Source organism: Phacochoerus africanus, chromosome 5, assembly GCF_016906955.1.
Source record: "Phacochoerus africanus isolate WHEZ1 chromosome 5, ROS_Pafr_v1, whole genome shotgun sequence".
NCBI classification, from domain to species: Eukaryota; Metazoa; Chordata; class Mammalia; order Artiodactyla; family Suidae; genus Phacochoerus; species Phacochoerus africanus.
The window spans coordinates 43543565-43559095 of record NC_062548.1 but is presented as its reverse complement, the minus strand read 5'-3'; the positions used below and the strand labels follow the sequence as shown (position 1 = coordinate 43559095).

Here is a 15531-nt window from a genome sequence, read left to right as displayed (position 1 = left end):
TGTCCACTGGGCCCCACCTTGGTCTAGAGCACCTTGGAGAGCACCTTCCACCCTGGGTGGCCCAGGGCCCTGCCGTGAGAGGCCTTCTGGGTGAGCTGTGTGCATGGTCCCACCAGGAGTGGCCAGACCTGCTCCTGGACCCAGTGTCCCCACTCCGTCCCACTCATCCTGGAGGCCTAGCCCCAGGGTACAAGCACAAGTGGGGTGAGAGATGCAGAGAACTGGATGAGAGGAGGGGCTTGTCCGTCTCCTCCTGTTGGTGGACACATGTGACCACTGGTGGCATCTGGGCTCCACGAGGAAGCCATGTCTAAGGACAGAGAAGAGGTGATTGGCTGGATGTGACCTGACACGTGAACTCTGCCTTGTCTTCGCCACCAACTCATCTCTGACAAACCAGCACAGACGGGCGGGTGGGACTTGGGGGACAGTGCCCAGAGGGCCAAGTCCAGGTAAAGGAGTGACGTGGTGGGGACATGTCAGGTGGACCAGCAAAAACCAGGACCTAGAACCACCTCAAAAGACAAAAGACAAAAAAAAAGGCCAAAAAGTGTTTCCAAAACTTGCTTTTTTTTTTTTTTTTGCCTTTTTAGGGCCGCACTCGCAGCATATGGAGGTTTCCAAGCCATGGGTTGAATCGGAGCTACAGCCACCGGCCTACACCACAGGCACAGCCACACCAGATCCGAGCCACGTCTTCGACCTACACCACAGCTCATGGCAATGCCAGATCCTTAACCCACTGAGAGAGGCCAGGGATCGAACCTGCATCCTCATAGTTTCTAGTCGGATTTGTTTCCACTGAGCCACGATGGGAACTCCCCCCATATCGTTTAGGTAACTGCACAATGAACTGATCTCTGGCTCCAGTGGCTCCGTATTTAAGGATTTCTAGATCACATGACAAACCGCCCTGACTACACACCTTACCTGCCCTCCAACCCCAGGAACCAGACACCCCGCCTGCCTGACGTCTGTCACCTCCCAGGCCCCCCGACCCTTGTGGGAAGGGACAGTGCAGGCCTTGCCCTCTGGCCAAGGCGCTGGTGGAGCTGAGCGTGTGAGTGCACACCAGGCCTGCTGGGCCCTCCTTCAGAGGCCAGAGGCCAAAGGCGGTGCTTCCTGACCCCTGGGAGAGGCTGTGTCAGCATCACGTCCTGGAAGCTCAGGTTTCTCGTCTCCAGCCACTTCCTCCACAGCCTGAGGCAGCCCAGAAGCCCAGACCCTACCTTGACCTCCTGCTCAGCGGTGGTCACGATGCCCTCCCTCATGAACAAGCCGTAATCTTCAAAAAACCTGGTGTATTTCTCCACGTCTTTTTTACTCTGGTCACTGAAAAATTTTATCAGCCTCTGCTGTAGAACACCCTGGAGTTTCCTAGAGAACAGAAAGGCGTTTCTTACAAACCGGCAACTTTCAGAAAATACAAACAGCCAAAAGAATATGAAAGAACATTGAGCCCCACTAATAACCAGAAACCAAACTAAAGAATAAGGAGTTCCCATCGTGGCGCAATGGTTAACGAATCCGACTAGGAACCATGAGGTTGTGGGTTCGGTCCCTGCCCTTGCTCAGTGGGTTAACGATCCGGCGTTGCTGTGAGCTGTGGTGTAGGTTGCAGACGTGGCTCGGATCCCGCGTTGCTGTGGCTCTGCCGTAGGCCGGTGGCTACAGCTCCGATTCAACCCCTAGCCTGGGAACCTCCATATGCCGTGGGAGTGGCCCAAGAAATAGCAACAACAACAATAACAACAACAAAAAGACAAAAAAAAAAAAGAATAAGAAGCAGGAAGAAAGGGTGAGCCTTGGCCAACACCAGGTGAGGAGACACGCGCCCCCTGGAGGCAGGAATGCAGGCCGACCCCCCCGCCCCCACGCCCTGCCACCTGGGGGGGTTGTGACAAACAGCCCACTGGGGGTGGCTTCTAAGATTACACCTTCTTCAAGATTTATGCACTAGGATTTTCACTGTAGCACATAAAATAGAAAACGATTATGAACCAACTCAGTGTCCAACAAGACAGAACAAGTTGAGGTCAATGATGGAAAACTATACAGTCATTAAAAATCACATCTTCCAGCAACAGAAGAAAGGCTGGGGGAAAAATGTAATTGTAATGTATACATGTAAGGATAACCTGACCCCCTTGCTGTACAGTGGGGGGAAAAAAAAAAAAAAATCACATCTTCTGGAGTTCCCGTCGTGGCGCAGTGGTTCACGAATCCGACTAGGAACCATGAGGTTGCGGGTTTGGTCCCTGCCCTTGCTCAGTGGGTTAATGATCCGGCGTTGCCGTGAGCTGTGTAGGTTGCAGACGCGGCTTGGATCCCGCGTTGCTGTGGCTCTGGTGTAGGCCGGCGGCTACAGCTCCGATTGGACCCCTAGCCTGGGAATCTCCATATGCCGCGGGAGCGGCCCAAGAAATAGCAAAAAGACCAAAAAAAAAAAAAAAAATCACATCTTCTAATAACATGATCCTTAACAACTTGAGAAAGTGCCTGTGTTGAAAGAAAAACCAGGGAAATCTCAATATAAATAAACTGTACATGTAGCACACAGGTAAGTACGACTACACACACTACTTGCTATATTTTTTTTCCATACTTAAGATCAATGCTGTGCCAACTGTGTCCACTTTAACTTCAGTTTACACTGGTTATACTATATTGCACTACAGTTTCTCAGAATTAGGATTTTGTGAATCAGAGTGTTTGCCTTAGCATTACCTAAGGGCATAAAATCATGAGCAACTTCATTTGTGTGACTAGGGAATATTTTTATTTCCTTAATATTCTGCCTTTCCCTTAAAAAGGTGAAATTACCATGTACTTTCTAGGTAACTCTGAGCACAGGAACAAGGACCTTTAACGTTCATTTATGCTTTCCTCTTCCACTCCCACCCTAAGTAACTCAGTCCTTCAGCCAGGGCAGTGGCTACAGCACTTGTGGCACAGTGGCTACAGCAGCTAGGATGGGACAAAGAGCGTGTCCATGCAGGGCAACCACTGCGGAGGCCTAGTGTGAAGTGTCAGAGACCAAAAACCCCACAAGAGGACACTGGGGTTGGCAGAGACGCTGTTGGAACCTACAGTGGAGCGCCAAAGGCCAGGCAGTAAAGGAGGCGCCTGAGCTGGGGGAGGGCAGCGGTGATGGCAGACGGGTCACGTGGAGGGGACTGTTAGTCAGAGGTAAACGCGTTAAGGATGACGAGAAGGGGATTTCTCTGTCAAGGGAAGCGAACGTGGAAAGCAAGACATGCAGTGCCCGCTGGAACTGGGGGAACTCCACAGATACAGAAGTGCTCCAAGCATGACAGGGCAAAGGAGACAGCCTGAGCAGAGGCTCCCGCTAAACCGGGGACAGCTGGGGCATCAAACTAAACAGGGACTAACAGATTATAACCTGCTGAATAAAACAGGAAATCAAATCACACAAATAAGGCTGAGAAGACGTTAAGAAGAGCTAATGCGTGTCATAAGAAAGGAATAAAACTACCACACGATCCAGCAATCCCACTCCTGGGCTTCTATCCAGAGAGAGCCATGTTTTGGAAGATATGTGCACCCCAGTGTTGACTGCAGCGCTATTCACAATAGCCAAGACATGGACGCAAGCTAGCTGTCCATCAACAGAGGAGTGGATAAAGAAGATCTGCTACATACATGCAGCAGAATACTACTCAGCCGTAAAAAAGGAAGTAATGCCATTTGCTGCAACGTGGACGGACTTAGAAACTATCATACTAGGGGAGGTTAGTCAAGACAGTGAAAGACAAACATCAAATGCTGTCACCTATACGTGGAATCTAAAAACAAACAAAAAAAGGATACAAATGAACTTATTTGTAGAACAGAAACAGACCCACAAACTTTGAAAAACTTACGGCTACCAAAGGGGACGGGGGTGGGGGTGAGGGTGGGGGTGAATCCCGGGTTTGGGACTGCCAGATGCACACTGTGTTACATGGATCAACAGGCCAACGAGGACCTGCTGTGGGGCACAGAGAACTCTGCCCAGTGTTCGTGATAATCTATGTGGGGAAAGAATCTAAGAACAGATGTGTGTCTGTGTATAACTGGATGCCTTTGTTGTACAGTAAAAATTATCACAACTTTGTAAATTAACTACACTTCAATAAAAATTAAAATCCTAAAAAAAATACAGTGGGAGTTCCCGTCATGGCACAGTGGTTGATGAATCCGACTAGGAACCATGAGGTTTGGGGTTCGATTCCCCAGCCTTGCTCAGTGGGTTGAGGATCTGGCATTGCCGTGAGCTGTGGTGTAGGTTGCAGATGTGGCTCAGATCCCGTGTTGCTGTGGCTCTGGCGTAGGCCAGTGGCTACAGCTCCGATTCAACCCCTAGCCCGGCAGCCTCCATGTGCCGCGGGAGCGGCTCAAGGAAAGGTAAAAAGAAAGACAAAAAAAAAAAAAAAAACCAGTGGAAGTTTGATGAAGCAGCATGTCAAAACACCGCAAAAATACCACCCCACGTATGATGTACTAATTACAAAGGGAAAACTACTAAGTCCACGTGAGAAGGCTGGTAACGCCCCCTTCGTTAAGCGTCAGCGAGCATCACCAGTAAGGGACCAACTCAAAGTCGTGCATCCCCTGACAGCACACATCACTCTGTGTCACTGCTGCCCCTCGCTCTAGGGGGCAGCACGTGGCACACACCCAGAGCCGCCATGTAACATGACTGGCCTGAAGTGGGCAGAAGCCTCAGGCCCTGAAAGTCAGGGAGAGACTGGAACCTGGACTCCAGGAAGCCAGAATTGCCTGGGACTCTGGACAGGACCCTCTTGGTCCAGGGGTCGTGCCAAGCACGAGTGTGCAGCGTGGCAGCTGCCCGTCAATCCCTGACATTGCACTGGCGCTGGGAGGAGGCACACCCTGGGCAACCTGGGGACGATGGGCACGGGGTGGGCAACCTAATCGCCCTGGGCTCCAGAGAGAGGGTTACTTTGTATCCTGTTGCTACCTCTTCCGCAAGTTTATGATTCCCTTTTTTTCAAAAATTTAAGGCTGATTCTGCCAGTTAGGATGAGTGCTCAGACTGAGAACTCGCCCTTGAAAACCACAAGCAGTGACCAAGTGGCCGGGCGCCCCACCCTGACCCGTGCCTGCAGCCTCGAGTCCTGCTCGGAGCTTGTCCTTTGCCTTGTCCGCCCAGAGACAGCCCAGCCTGCCTGGAACCTGTTCTGCCATGGCCGCCTTGGGACTGGGGGCGAGGACAGCTCCTGGCACCAACTCCAAACCCGCCTCATAAAGCTGAAGTCAAACACGGGGCAAGGCTCATGTGAGTTGCACACGTTCACACATGCGGCTCCCACGGGCACTTGCAGCCCCACCCTCTGCTCTTAGCAACTTCGAGCTGCCTGGCCCTTCGGTGACAAAGGTGAGCCTGGCAAGTGGCTTCGTGCTCAGCGGGCGCCCCTGGGTCCCCCGGCAGCTCACCGGATGAGCGCGCTCTCCTGCAGGAGCTCCCGGCTGAGGTTCAGGGGGATGTCCTCGCTGTCCACCACACCTGCGGGACACAGGCCAGGCAAGAGTCAGAGGGGACAACATGTTCCCAGCCCCTCGTGGTCCCGCTGACATCCCAGATTTCACGCAGGGCCCAGGTCCCGACCAAGCTATCAGAAGAAAAGCAGGCCAGGCTGGCGAGCCTCTGCCAGGACAGTTTCTATAATTTCAGCGTCAGCTGGACCCTCTGAAAACACCTCCTGGGTTTTCTGTTCAAACTCAAAAAAAATCATGGATAAATCATCCAAGACTAGTGCTGGGAGGCGGGCACTCCCTGGAGGTTCTGCGCTGTGAGGATGCCTGGCTCGCCCAGCCCGCAGCCGTGGCTACTGGCCCCGACCCCATGCTCAGGAAAGATGAGCCCCTAGAATGACGCGGCCGCGCACAGGCTCTAGCTCCGAACCTCGAACAAAGCGCAGCCACGTGGGCAGGATGTTGGTGGCCTTGGTCTGGATGAGGACCTTGCGGCTGTACAGCGAGACGCTGGAGCCCAGCTCCCGACTCACGTCGAACACGGATGGCTTCTGGAGGCGTGGAAAGGGCAGTGTCAGGGGGGCCCCACGGGGAGGCAGAGGAAGCCCCTCTTGCAGGCCGGCCTGGACCAGGAGACTTGGGGCAGACACGCAGAGACACACAGGGAGAGAGGCCAGGAACCAAATGGTCTGTTTGTTCAAAAGCCCAGAGAGGCTCAGGGGGGCCCCCACACCATGGCCCGGGGCAGGGATGGGCCTCTCTGGGCAGCTGCTGCCTTTCCCATAAAAAAGGATGACTTCCACATCCCAGTGAACGGAGCCAAACCTGCTCAAGGTCAGGGGTCAGCAAACCAGAGCCCACAGGCCAGATCACTTGTTAGTGTGACCTAGAATGGCTCCCCACTCTGGGAGGTTTTTTTTTTTTTTTTTTTTTTTTGGCGGCTCCCATAGCATGTGGAAATTCTTGGGCCGGGGACTGAACCTGTGTCACGGCAGTGACCGAAGCCACTACAATGACAATGCTGGATCCTTAACCTGCTGCACAAGAGAACTCTAGCTTTTCCATTTTTAAATGGTTGGAAAAAAATGCAAAAAAGAGCACTTCATGATATGTGAAAAACACATGAAATGCAAATTCCCATGTCTAGTTTCCTGAAACCCAGCTACATGTCCTGTCTCCATGTAGTCTGGTGGCTTCCACACCCCTGCTGCAGAGTCTGTGGTGGTACGTGTGGCCATTACCGCCCTTCTTTTTTTTTTTTCTAGGGCCCCACCCATGGCATATGGAGTTTTCCAGGCAAGGGGTCGAACTGGAGCTGTAGCTGCCGGCCACAGCCACAACCATGGTAACGCAGGATCCGAGTCACATCTTTGACCTACTCCCCCAGCTCACAGCAACGCTGGATCCTTAACCCACTGAGTGAGGCCAGGGATTAAACCCACAACTTCATGGATACTAGTTGGATTCGTTTTGGCTGCGCCACAATGGGAACTTCCCATCACCGCCCTTCTAAGAAACATCTGCTGACCCTACTCTGAACCCAGGGCCTCACAAGCTGCCCGCCTGCACACACGCTGGACTCTTGTTGAGATGGAGACAGAGGGGATCCTGGGGGGGACTCAGGGGACACTGGTGCTGCTGGTCTGTGGGTACAACAGCTCTGTCCAAAATGAGGAACAGGCACAGGGCATTAAGAGGGCTCCAGTCAGGAGTTCCCGCTATGATGCAATGGGATCGGTGGAGTATCTGCAGCACCAGGATGCAGGTCTGACCCCTGGCCCGGCACAGGGGGTTAAAGGATCCAACACTGTCACAGCTGGAGTGTAGGCTGCAACTGTGGCTCAGATATGACCCCTGGCCTGGGACCTCCACATACCAAGGGGCAGCCAAAAAAGAAAAGAAAAATGGTCTCCAGGAAGGTAAAGCCAGGCATGCTGGGTTCAACCCGAGCAGATTCCCCTCGCACAGGAGCTGGCAGGGCATTCGTGGTGCTGCCACGAGCCAGAAAGTCTTAGGGGCCAGCAGAACTACGGACAGCAGCTGCCTGCAGCCAGGAAACCCCTGGCTGTCCAAGAGCCCTCCCTGCGGCGCCCTGAGCCTGTGCCGCGTCACGAAGCCCTGGCCTGCCAGGCCTCTCCTTCACTTTCAAGTCTGTTTGCCTGTCCGGACATAAGAGAATTTTCTTTCATTCTGATGCTGCTCAGGTAATTCCTGGGATGTCTGTGCTGAGCTGTCACTGCTGAAGGAAGTGCCGCTGCTGCGCAAAACCAGGGATGGACAGCGGAAAAGCACCGGCCGCCCACCCGCAGCCCGTGCCCGCTCACCATTTCTGGCACGTAGAAGATGCTGCGGATGTTGAGAGGCGCGTCCGTCTTGTAGTGCAGGGTATAGCGGGGCTTGTCGGGGGCCTGAGCGACATAGTGGTAGAATTCCTCATGCTGCTCCTCGCTCACGTCCTTGGGGTCCATCATCCAGACAGCCTAGAAATGGGGATGAGCAGGGACGTCATGTTTCAAGCACACCCACCCAGCCAAGAGCTCTGGCTGACCCGCCAGAGCTCGCGTTGCAGGTGCTGACAGGGCCTCCTGCCCCCTGTTCCTCCAGCCCCACCCACTCCAGCACTGCATGGACGGACACACAAAAAGGCTCTGGGAACAAGTGCCCCGTCCTTGCAGAGTCAGGAAAGGCAACTGGGAGGGAGGGACAAGCCAGCAGGACATCACAACAAGCCTGCAGCCAACAGGTGAGTGGCTAAAGAACAGGGTCTGGCCACGTGACGGAAAATCACTCAGCCATGAAAAGGAACAAAGAACCAATACCCGCAACAACCAGCGGGAACCTGAAAACATGATCAGCTGGACACAAAAGGACACATAGTGTTTTTGGCTCTGATTCTGTGAATTATACAGTGGGAACAGTCAGGAAGGGGACTGAGGGTGCCGGGGGCTGGGCAGGGGAGGGGCAGTGCCTGCTAGTGGGTCTGGGGTTCCTTCCTGGGGGATGAACTACGCTGGAACCGACTGGTGACAGTGGCTCAGATCTGACCCCTGGCCTGGGAACGCTACATACCGAAGGGCAGCCAAAAAAGAAAAAAAAGAAAAAATGGGCTCCAGACAAGTAAAGCAGGAATGCTGGGTTCAAGCCGAGCAGGCTCCCCTCACACAGGGGTTGGCCTGACACAACACACGGAGCCAGCAGCAGCACCCTGCCCTGGGCCTGTAACAGCGCCGCCCAGACCCTGGCGCCACCATGCAGCACGGGCCTCACCTGCAGGGTGTTGAGGCGCCTTCCATTCAGGTACAGAGGGAAGCTGATGAAGTTGCTGTACTTTGTCACCACATCTGCAAGAAAGAGAAACAGGGAACACGGGAAGCTTCTGGAGCCGAGAACTCAGGAAGGTGCCGGGGGGGGGTGTCACAGCACGCTGGGAGGCCTTGTGCCCGCCCTGCCCGCATGGGGGGACAGAACTCACACAGAACCAGCTGGAGGCCCAGGCCACCGCGAGCCACGGCGCCATCTGGGTACCATAAATGGTCTCACAGGCTAACGTGCCCCCTGGAAAGCGCCAGGCACCTTCAGGAGCATCAAATGAGACACGAACAGAGAACTCCACACAGAGGCGCCTGTCCTCAGGGAAGCCTGGGCTCCGGCTGGGCCAGCGACCAACACGAGTGGTTCCATGACAGGACCGTGGGCCACCACCCAGCACAGTAAGGACAACACCGCCCGCACCCTCCGCAGGGCCTTGAACACGGCAGGAGGCGGCATGGCGCTGCCGGGCTCATGGCCCCGGGGCCGGGCTCCCGCTCACCTCGAACCCGGGCCTCGTGGGCGAACTCTCTGCTGTCCGCCTTGAGGTGGACGATGATTTTGGTTCCCGTTCTGACTCCCGCAGCTTCAGCGATTTCAAAGACGCCAGAGCTGAGACAGAGCAAGCGGGGCGAGGCCCTGGGTCAGGGCTGACAGGTGGCGTGCAGCACGGCCCCGTATGGAGAGGGGGCCGGGGCCACCGCCGCCTCCGAGCCCCGCCGAGCCCCAGGCCTCCATCAGGGCCAGTGGTCGCTGGGGTTAGGGTGCAGGGCTCCCCACTCAGAGGCAAAACTGCTTGACCTCATGTTCACCCAACACAGCCCTGAGTGGGCAGCCCCTGGGGAGACCCCCCCTGTCAGGCACCTCCCGGGCAGAAGCCGAGCTGAGGCGACTCTGCCAACAGCCCAGGAGGGCCCCCGGCGCTTTTCTGAGGAGCCCGAGCTCCAGTTATACCCTACTCTGCGTGGCAGGGGACACTTGCCTCAGTGGCCCCGGGGCTTGGGGACACGCGACACGCGATATGAGACCCTCTCGGTGACTCACCCGTCTGAAAGCCACTGGAACCCAGGGCTGCCCGCATCCGCCGAGCGGGAATAGACCTCGACCTTGTCGGCCACCATGAAGGCCGAGTAGAAACCCACGCCGAACTGGCCAATGATCTTGCTGCTGGCCTCCGCCTGGTTCTGCAGCGCGTCCAGAAAGGCCTGCGGGGGAAGGCGCGTCAGAGGGCGGCCCTTCCCGAGACCTGCAGTCTGCGGCTCTGCGCTCGGTCTTCCACCGTGGGCTCGGGCGGTGTTTAATCCTTGGGACAATTCTGCTTTCCGCCCATGACGTCGCCGCAGAAGGGGCAGTGGTGGCCTCTGGGCCAGGGCGGCCCCTGAGGTGCCGGGGAGGGGACTCCTGAACGCATCCCCGCGGTTCGCGGGAAACGGTACACACCAACCACCCTTTTGTGTGATACCACAAGGCACTTAATTATAACTCATGTAATCCAAGTTCCTGATTAAAAATTAAGTAAAATGGACACACTCGCTGCCATGAACGCAGCCCGGGGGCCGCTGTGCAGCTGGAAACGCCCTGTGCAGTCTTGGCTACCGAGCTCCCGAAGTGTGGCTGAAGCGACCAAAGAATGAATACGTTTTAAAATGTACTGTATTTAATTCTAAGTAATTTAAATTCAAAAAGCCACATTCCCTTGCTAGAACTAAAACTAAAAATGTAATGGAGCACGCAGCACTGATAAAGCCACTTTTTAAAGTAGAAATTTCTGTGAATTCCTATGGACCAACATTAGACCGTTTTCAAGTCCTTGGCACAAAGAGCCATCTTGGGTACCACATGGGCCCACAAAAAAACAAAGCACATTTGTTGGGCATGAGGGCAGCCGAAGGGCACTGGCCTGTGCCTGGGGCTGCCCCAGGGAACGGCACCTTGAACAGCCCCCTCAGCAGCTCCAAGCTGCACCAGCAACCGACCACCCCGACAGCTGCTCATCTGTCACAGCGTGGCCCCCGCCCTCTGGTCAGCTGCACCCCTCCGGCCTCCAGCCTGCGCAGCTCAAGGAAATGCTGAGGGCAGGCGTGGAGAAACGTGTCAGAAAGCAGGATGCACCAGCAGATGTGGACCAGTGGCTTCGAACCCCGGGGCGGCCAGTTTCTAGCTAAGGGCCCAGTATTGACTGCAGCCTGTTCATCCAGCAAGTAACACAAACCACCTCCGAGGCCCCAGAAGGGCAGGAAGAGACCCTCTGATAAAGGACGTTCCTCTGCAGCAGGCGCCCAGCAGGTCTGGGACCCGCTGTCTCTGGTTGCAACGGCCCTTCGAGGGGACCCTCCAACCTGAGTGGGGCGCAGCGGCTGCAGCCCAGGAAAGGGCAGTGGGAGGCTTACCTTCGACCCTGACCTGGCGATGGTCCCCAGGTTGGACACCAGCTCCTCTCGTGTCATCCCGACGCCCGTGTCCTGAGGAGAGACGCGGGCTGAGCAATGAGGCGCGGGTACCAGAGCGGCCGGGAGGCACGAGCACACCGGTTACCCTGGTTGTCAGAAAAGGCAAATCCAGTCACAAGCCAGGCCTTGCTGCAGAAAAACCCTCTAGAGGACAGACACCAAATAACGAGACAAAACAGAGTCCAGCAGGAGCTGCAGAGGAGCCCCCTGGGGCTCAGTGGGCTAAGAATCTGTCATCTGCACGCCACGGGCACCCTCCACGCCCCCCAAAAAACAGCTGTATAGTGTCACTCATGTTTTGTTTTGTTTTTTGTCTTTTTTAGGGCCACACCTATGACATATGGAGGTTCCCAGGCTAGGGGTCAAATAGGAGCTACAGCTGCCAGCCTACATCACAGCCACAGCAATGCCAGATCCAAGCTGCAGCTGCAACCTACACCACCGCTCATGGCAAATGCCAGATCCTCAACCCACTGAACGAGGTCAGGTGTCAAACCTGAGTCCTCATGGACACTAGTTGGGTTAGTTACCACTGAGCCACAATGGGAACTCCCTGGCCTTTAATAAAAACTTCCATTGGCAAGTTCTCTTGTGGTACAACTGGTTAAGGAACCAGTGTGGCACAGGCCACAACTGTGAAGCGAGTTCAATCCCTGGCTTGGGAACTTTCACATGCCATAGCTATGGCCAAAAACAAAACAAAATGAAAACTTTTGCTTTTCAAAAGTCATCACTTAGAAAATAAAAAGTTGGGAGTTTCCAACGTGGCGCCATGGAAATGAATCTGACTGGCAACCGTGACCTTGAGGGTTCGATTCCTGCCATTATTCAGTGAGTTAAGGATCCAGCATGGCTGTGGCTGTGGTGTAGGCTGGCGGCTGCAGCTCTGATTAGACCCCTAGCCTGGGAACCTCCATATGCTGCTGGTGCGCCCTAAAAAGCAAAAAAAGAAAAGAACAAGTCACGGCACAGACTAGGGGAAAGTATTTGCAAAAGTCTATCTGACACAGGACTTGTATCTAGAATATAACAAAGAACTCAAACAATGAAAAGACAACCTGATTAAAAACAAAAACTTCAAAAGACATTTCACAAAGATGATACATGAATGGCAAACACATGAAAAGATGCTCAACACCGTTAATCACTAGGGAGATGAAAATCGGGACCACAGTGAGATACACAGCTCGCCCACGAGAATGACTAAACTTACAGAGACCAGGAGTCCTCTCGTGGCTGCAGCGAGTTAGGGATCCGGCATTGCTGCAGCTGTGAATTCAATCCCTGGCCTGGGAACTTCCACATGCGATGGGCGTAGACAAAACCAAAAAAGAATGACGCTGGCAAGGAAGGGCAGCGACTGGCACACCCACGCTGCTGCGGGAATGCGGGTGGAACCCCACCACGGCAGGGTCTGGCAGTCCCCTATAAAGTTTACCAGAGGAGTTCCCGTCGTGGCACAGTGGAAACGAATCCGACCAGGAACCATGAGGTTGCAGGTTTGATCCCTGGCCTCACTCAGTGGGTTAAGGATCCAGCACTGCCCTGAGCTGTGGTAGGTCAGAGACATGGCTCAGATCTGGCGTGGCTGTGGCTGTAGCTCCGATTGGACCCCTAGCCTGGGACCCTCCATATGCCACAGGTGCAGCCCTGGGGGAAGAAAAAAAAAACGTTTAACAGTCACGTCCTCAAAGGACCCAACAATCCCACTAGTACATGTTTACCCAAGAGAAACAAAAATACCTGCCCTCACAAAGACTTAAACCCAGAAGTTCACCGGGGCCTTACTGCTGACATCCCCAAGCGCTCACCAACTGGTCGGTGAGCAGACACACAGACTGCTCCGGCTCCATACACCAGAAGGCCTCTCAGCGACAGCACAGAGGCAACGGACACACACGACAGCTGGGAGGACCCCCCGAAGCACTGTCGCGAGGGAAAGACGTCCGCCGCCCATGTAGCTGTGTCTGTGTGAAACTCCCGAAAACACAAACCACCGGGGCAGAAGGCAGGTCAGTGGCTGATGGGCTGGACGGCGCAGGGCTAACGAGGGCGTAACGTCGGGGTGTGAGTGGTCCAGGAGAGCCACACGCCGGCTTGGACTCTCGGGACGCGTGACCCGTGTAGAAATCACTCCTCCACAAAGCTTCGCAGACCAGCGAGAGCAAGCGAGCAAGGCGCACACACGCAGAGCACGGGGCGTCAATGGGAGGGCACAAGACAGAGCCCATGGCAACTCTGACCAGTGGCGCCAGGCTCACAGGGAGGAGGCATCGTCCACTCAGCACCCCACAGTGATGCAGCCGCCCCGCCCAGGGGGTGTGACGGCCCCGGGCCCACCGCCTGATGAACCCCACTTCTGCCTTTCTAACCCTCTGACCTTAACTGTTCAAAGGTTGCAAGAGCCACCAAAAATACTGCTGCATCTAAAGGAGGACTGTTAGTCTCAACAGCCAGCTGCAAATAAAAAATAGCACCACGGGACAGTCAGTAACCTGGGGAAACGGGCATTGCAAAAGGAAGAGTACAGTTAAAAATGTGAAAGGGGAGTTCCTGTTGTGGCGTAGCGGTTAACGAATCCGACTAGGAACCATGAGGTTGCGGGTTCGGTCCCTGCCCTTGCTCAGTGGGTTAACGATCCGGCGTTGCCGTGAGCTGTGGTGTAGGTTGCAGACGTGGCTCGGATCCCGCGTTGCTGTGGCTCTGCCGTAGGCCGGAGGCTACAGCTCCGATTCAACCCCTAGCCTGGGAACCTCCATATGCTGCGGGAGCAGCCCAAGAAATAGCAAAAAGACCAAAAAAAAAAAAAAAAGTGAAAGGGAGCTCCCGTCGTGGCGCAGCAGAAATGAATCGACTAGGAACCATGAGGTTGCGGGTTCGACCTCTGGCCTCGCTCAGTGGGTTAAGGATCCGGAGTTGCCATGAGGTGTGGTGTGGGTCGCAGACACGGCTTGGATCTGGTGTGGCTGTGGCTGCGGTGTAGGCCAGTGGCTGTAGCTCTGATTCTACCTCTAGCCGGGGAATCTCCACATACCAAGGGTGTGACCCTAAAAGACAAAAAAAAAAATTGTTTAGACAAGTTCCTGCTTTGGCAGTGGGTTAAGGGTCTGACATTGTCTCTGCAGCACCTCAGGTCCCAGATTCTATCCCTGGCCTGGGAACTTCCATGTGCCTCAGGGGTGGCCAAAAAAAAAATTTCTTTTTAGAGATGTAGATAAATGCATAGATCAAAAACCTCAACAGATATACACTAAAACATTAATAGTAAATTATCTTACTATTACTGCTTATCTGTGTTTTCTAGATTTCATATGTTGAATGAATGTTTTTACATATAGTAAGCGAATAGTAAAGATGGCTGGCTCGTCACCAGCAGCCTAGAGACGGGACAGAGAGGCAGGCCTGTCTCCCCGTCCCAGTGTGGGGAGGCCCTGGTGGTCGCCAGCACGGGGAGCTCCGAGCGGGTCGCAGGGGAACGGTACCTGGATTGTAATGGTGCCCTTCTCGGAGTTGGTCTGCAAGTGAATCTCCATTTCTGGCAGCGTTTGGCCTTCAGACACCAGCTTGTGACGCAGCTTTTCCAAGGCGTCGCTGGCATTGGAGATCAGCTCCCGTACAAACACCTGGAGGAAGGGAAATGAGATGCCACCACTGCAGGACCACTGGGAACAGCCTCTGCGGCAACTGTCAGAGGCTGGGGAGCGACACCACAGAACGTCTGTCCAGAAAGTCTGCCGGCTTTCTTCTCAGCAGCGTCCCAGGCGGGTCAGCACGACTCTGCCCCAACTGTGCCTCCTGAAGGTCAGGCCTGGAGTCGCGTGTCCGTCTGCTCACTCCCAACATCCAGGACCCAGCAGACAGCCTCCTTCTCAACTCCCGCCCAGGGTATCAAACACCCCCAAACTGCTTCCTCTACCCCATGAAGCAAGCCTGGCTTCACCTTAGCTAGCGGATCATCACGAACCAGACCTCCCACAGTCGGGAGAAACCAAGGGCCACTGGCAGTGTCTGGAAAGCCCTTTCCCGCTGACAGACCTTCCGCTTACAGTCAGAGCACAGGGCAGGGGCCCAGGGGTGATCCGACCAGGAGCACAAAAGCTGGAGGTCACAGGCACACATGACCACACAACTTCAGAGCAGGAGACCCTCTTCATCGTGCGTGGCTGTGCCTCGCCCCCTGCGCTCTAACGACAAGCCTGGGGAGACGAGACGGCCCCGGCTCAGCGCCGTCTGTCACCCCGAGGAGCTTCAGCTCCTCCAGAAGGTCCCTAGT

At 54.9% G+C, this 15531-nt stretch overlaps 1 protein-coding gene across 2 annotated transcripts in view; it reads right to left on the bottom strand.

The window, feature by feature from the left end:
* The window catches only part of TRAP1 (TNF receptor associated protein 1), a 57805-nt gene that overhangs the window by 6777 nt on the left and 35497 nt on the right, over positions 1-15531 (bottom strand). For both annotated transcript variants that reach the window (XM_047780677.1, XM_047780678.1), the window contains exons 4-12: positions 14741-14881; positions 11199-11270; positions 9853-10013; positions 9311-9420; positions 8767-8840; positions 7824-7979; positions 5930-6050; positions 5461-5530; positions 1230-1377 (exon numbers count right to left, since the gene is read on the bottom strand). In XM_047780677.1, coding sequence (XP_047636633.1) covers positions 1230-1377; positions 5461-5530; positions 5930-6050; positions 7824-7979; positions 8767-8840; positions 9311-9420; positions 9853-10013; positions 11199-11270; positions 14741-14881 — 1053 coding nt within the window. The remainder of the gene's footprint in view (positions 1-1229; positions 1378-5460; positions 5531-5929; positions 6051-7823; positions 7980-8766; positions 8841-9310; positions 9421-9852; positions 10014-11198; positions 11271-14740; positions 14882-15531) is intronic.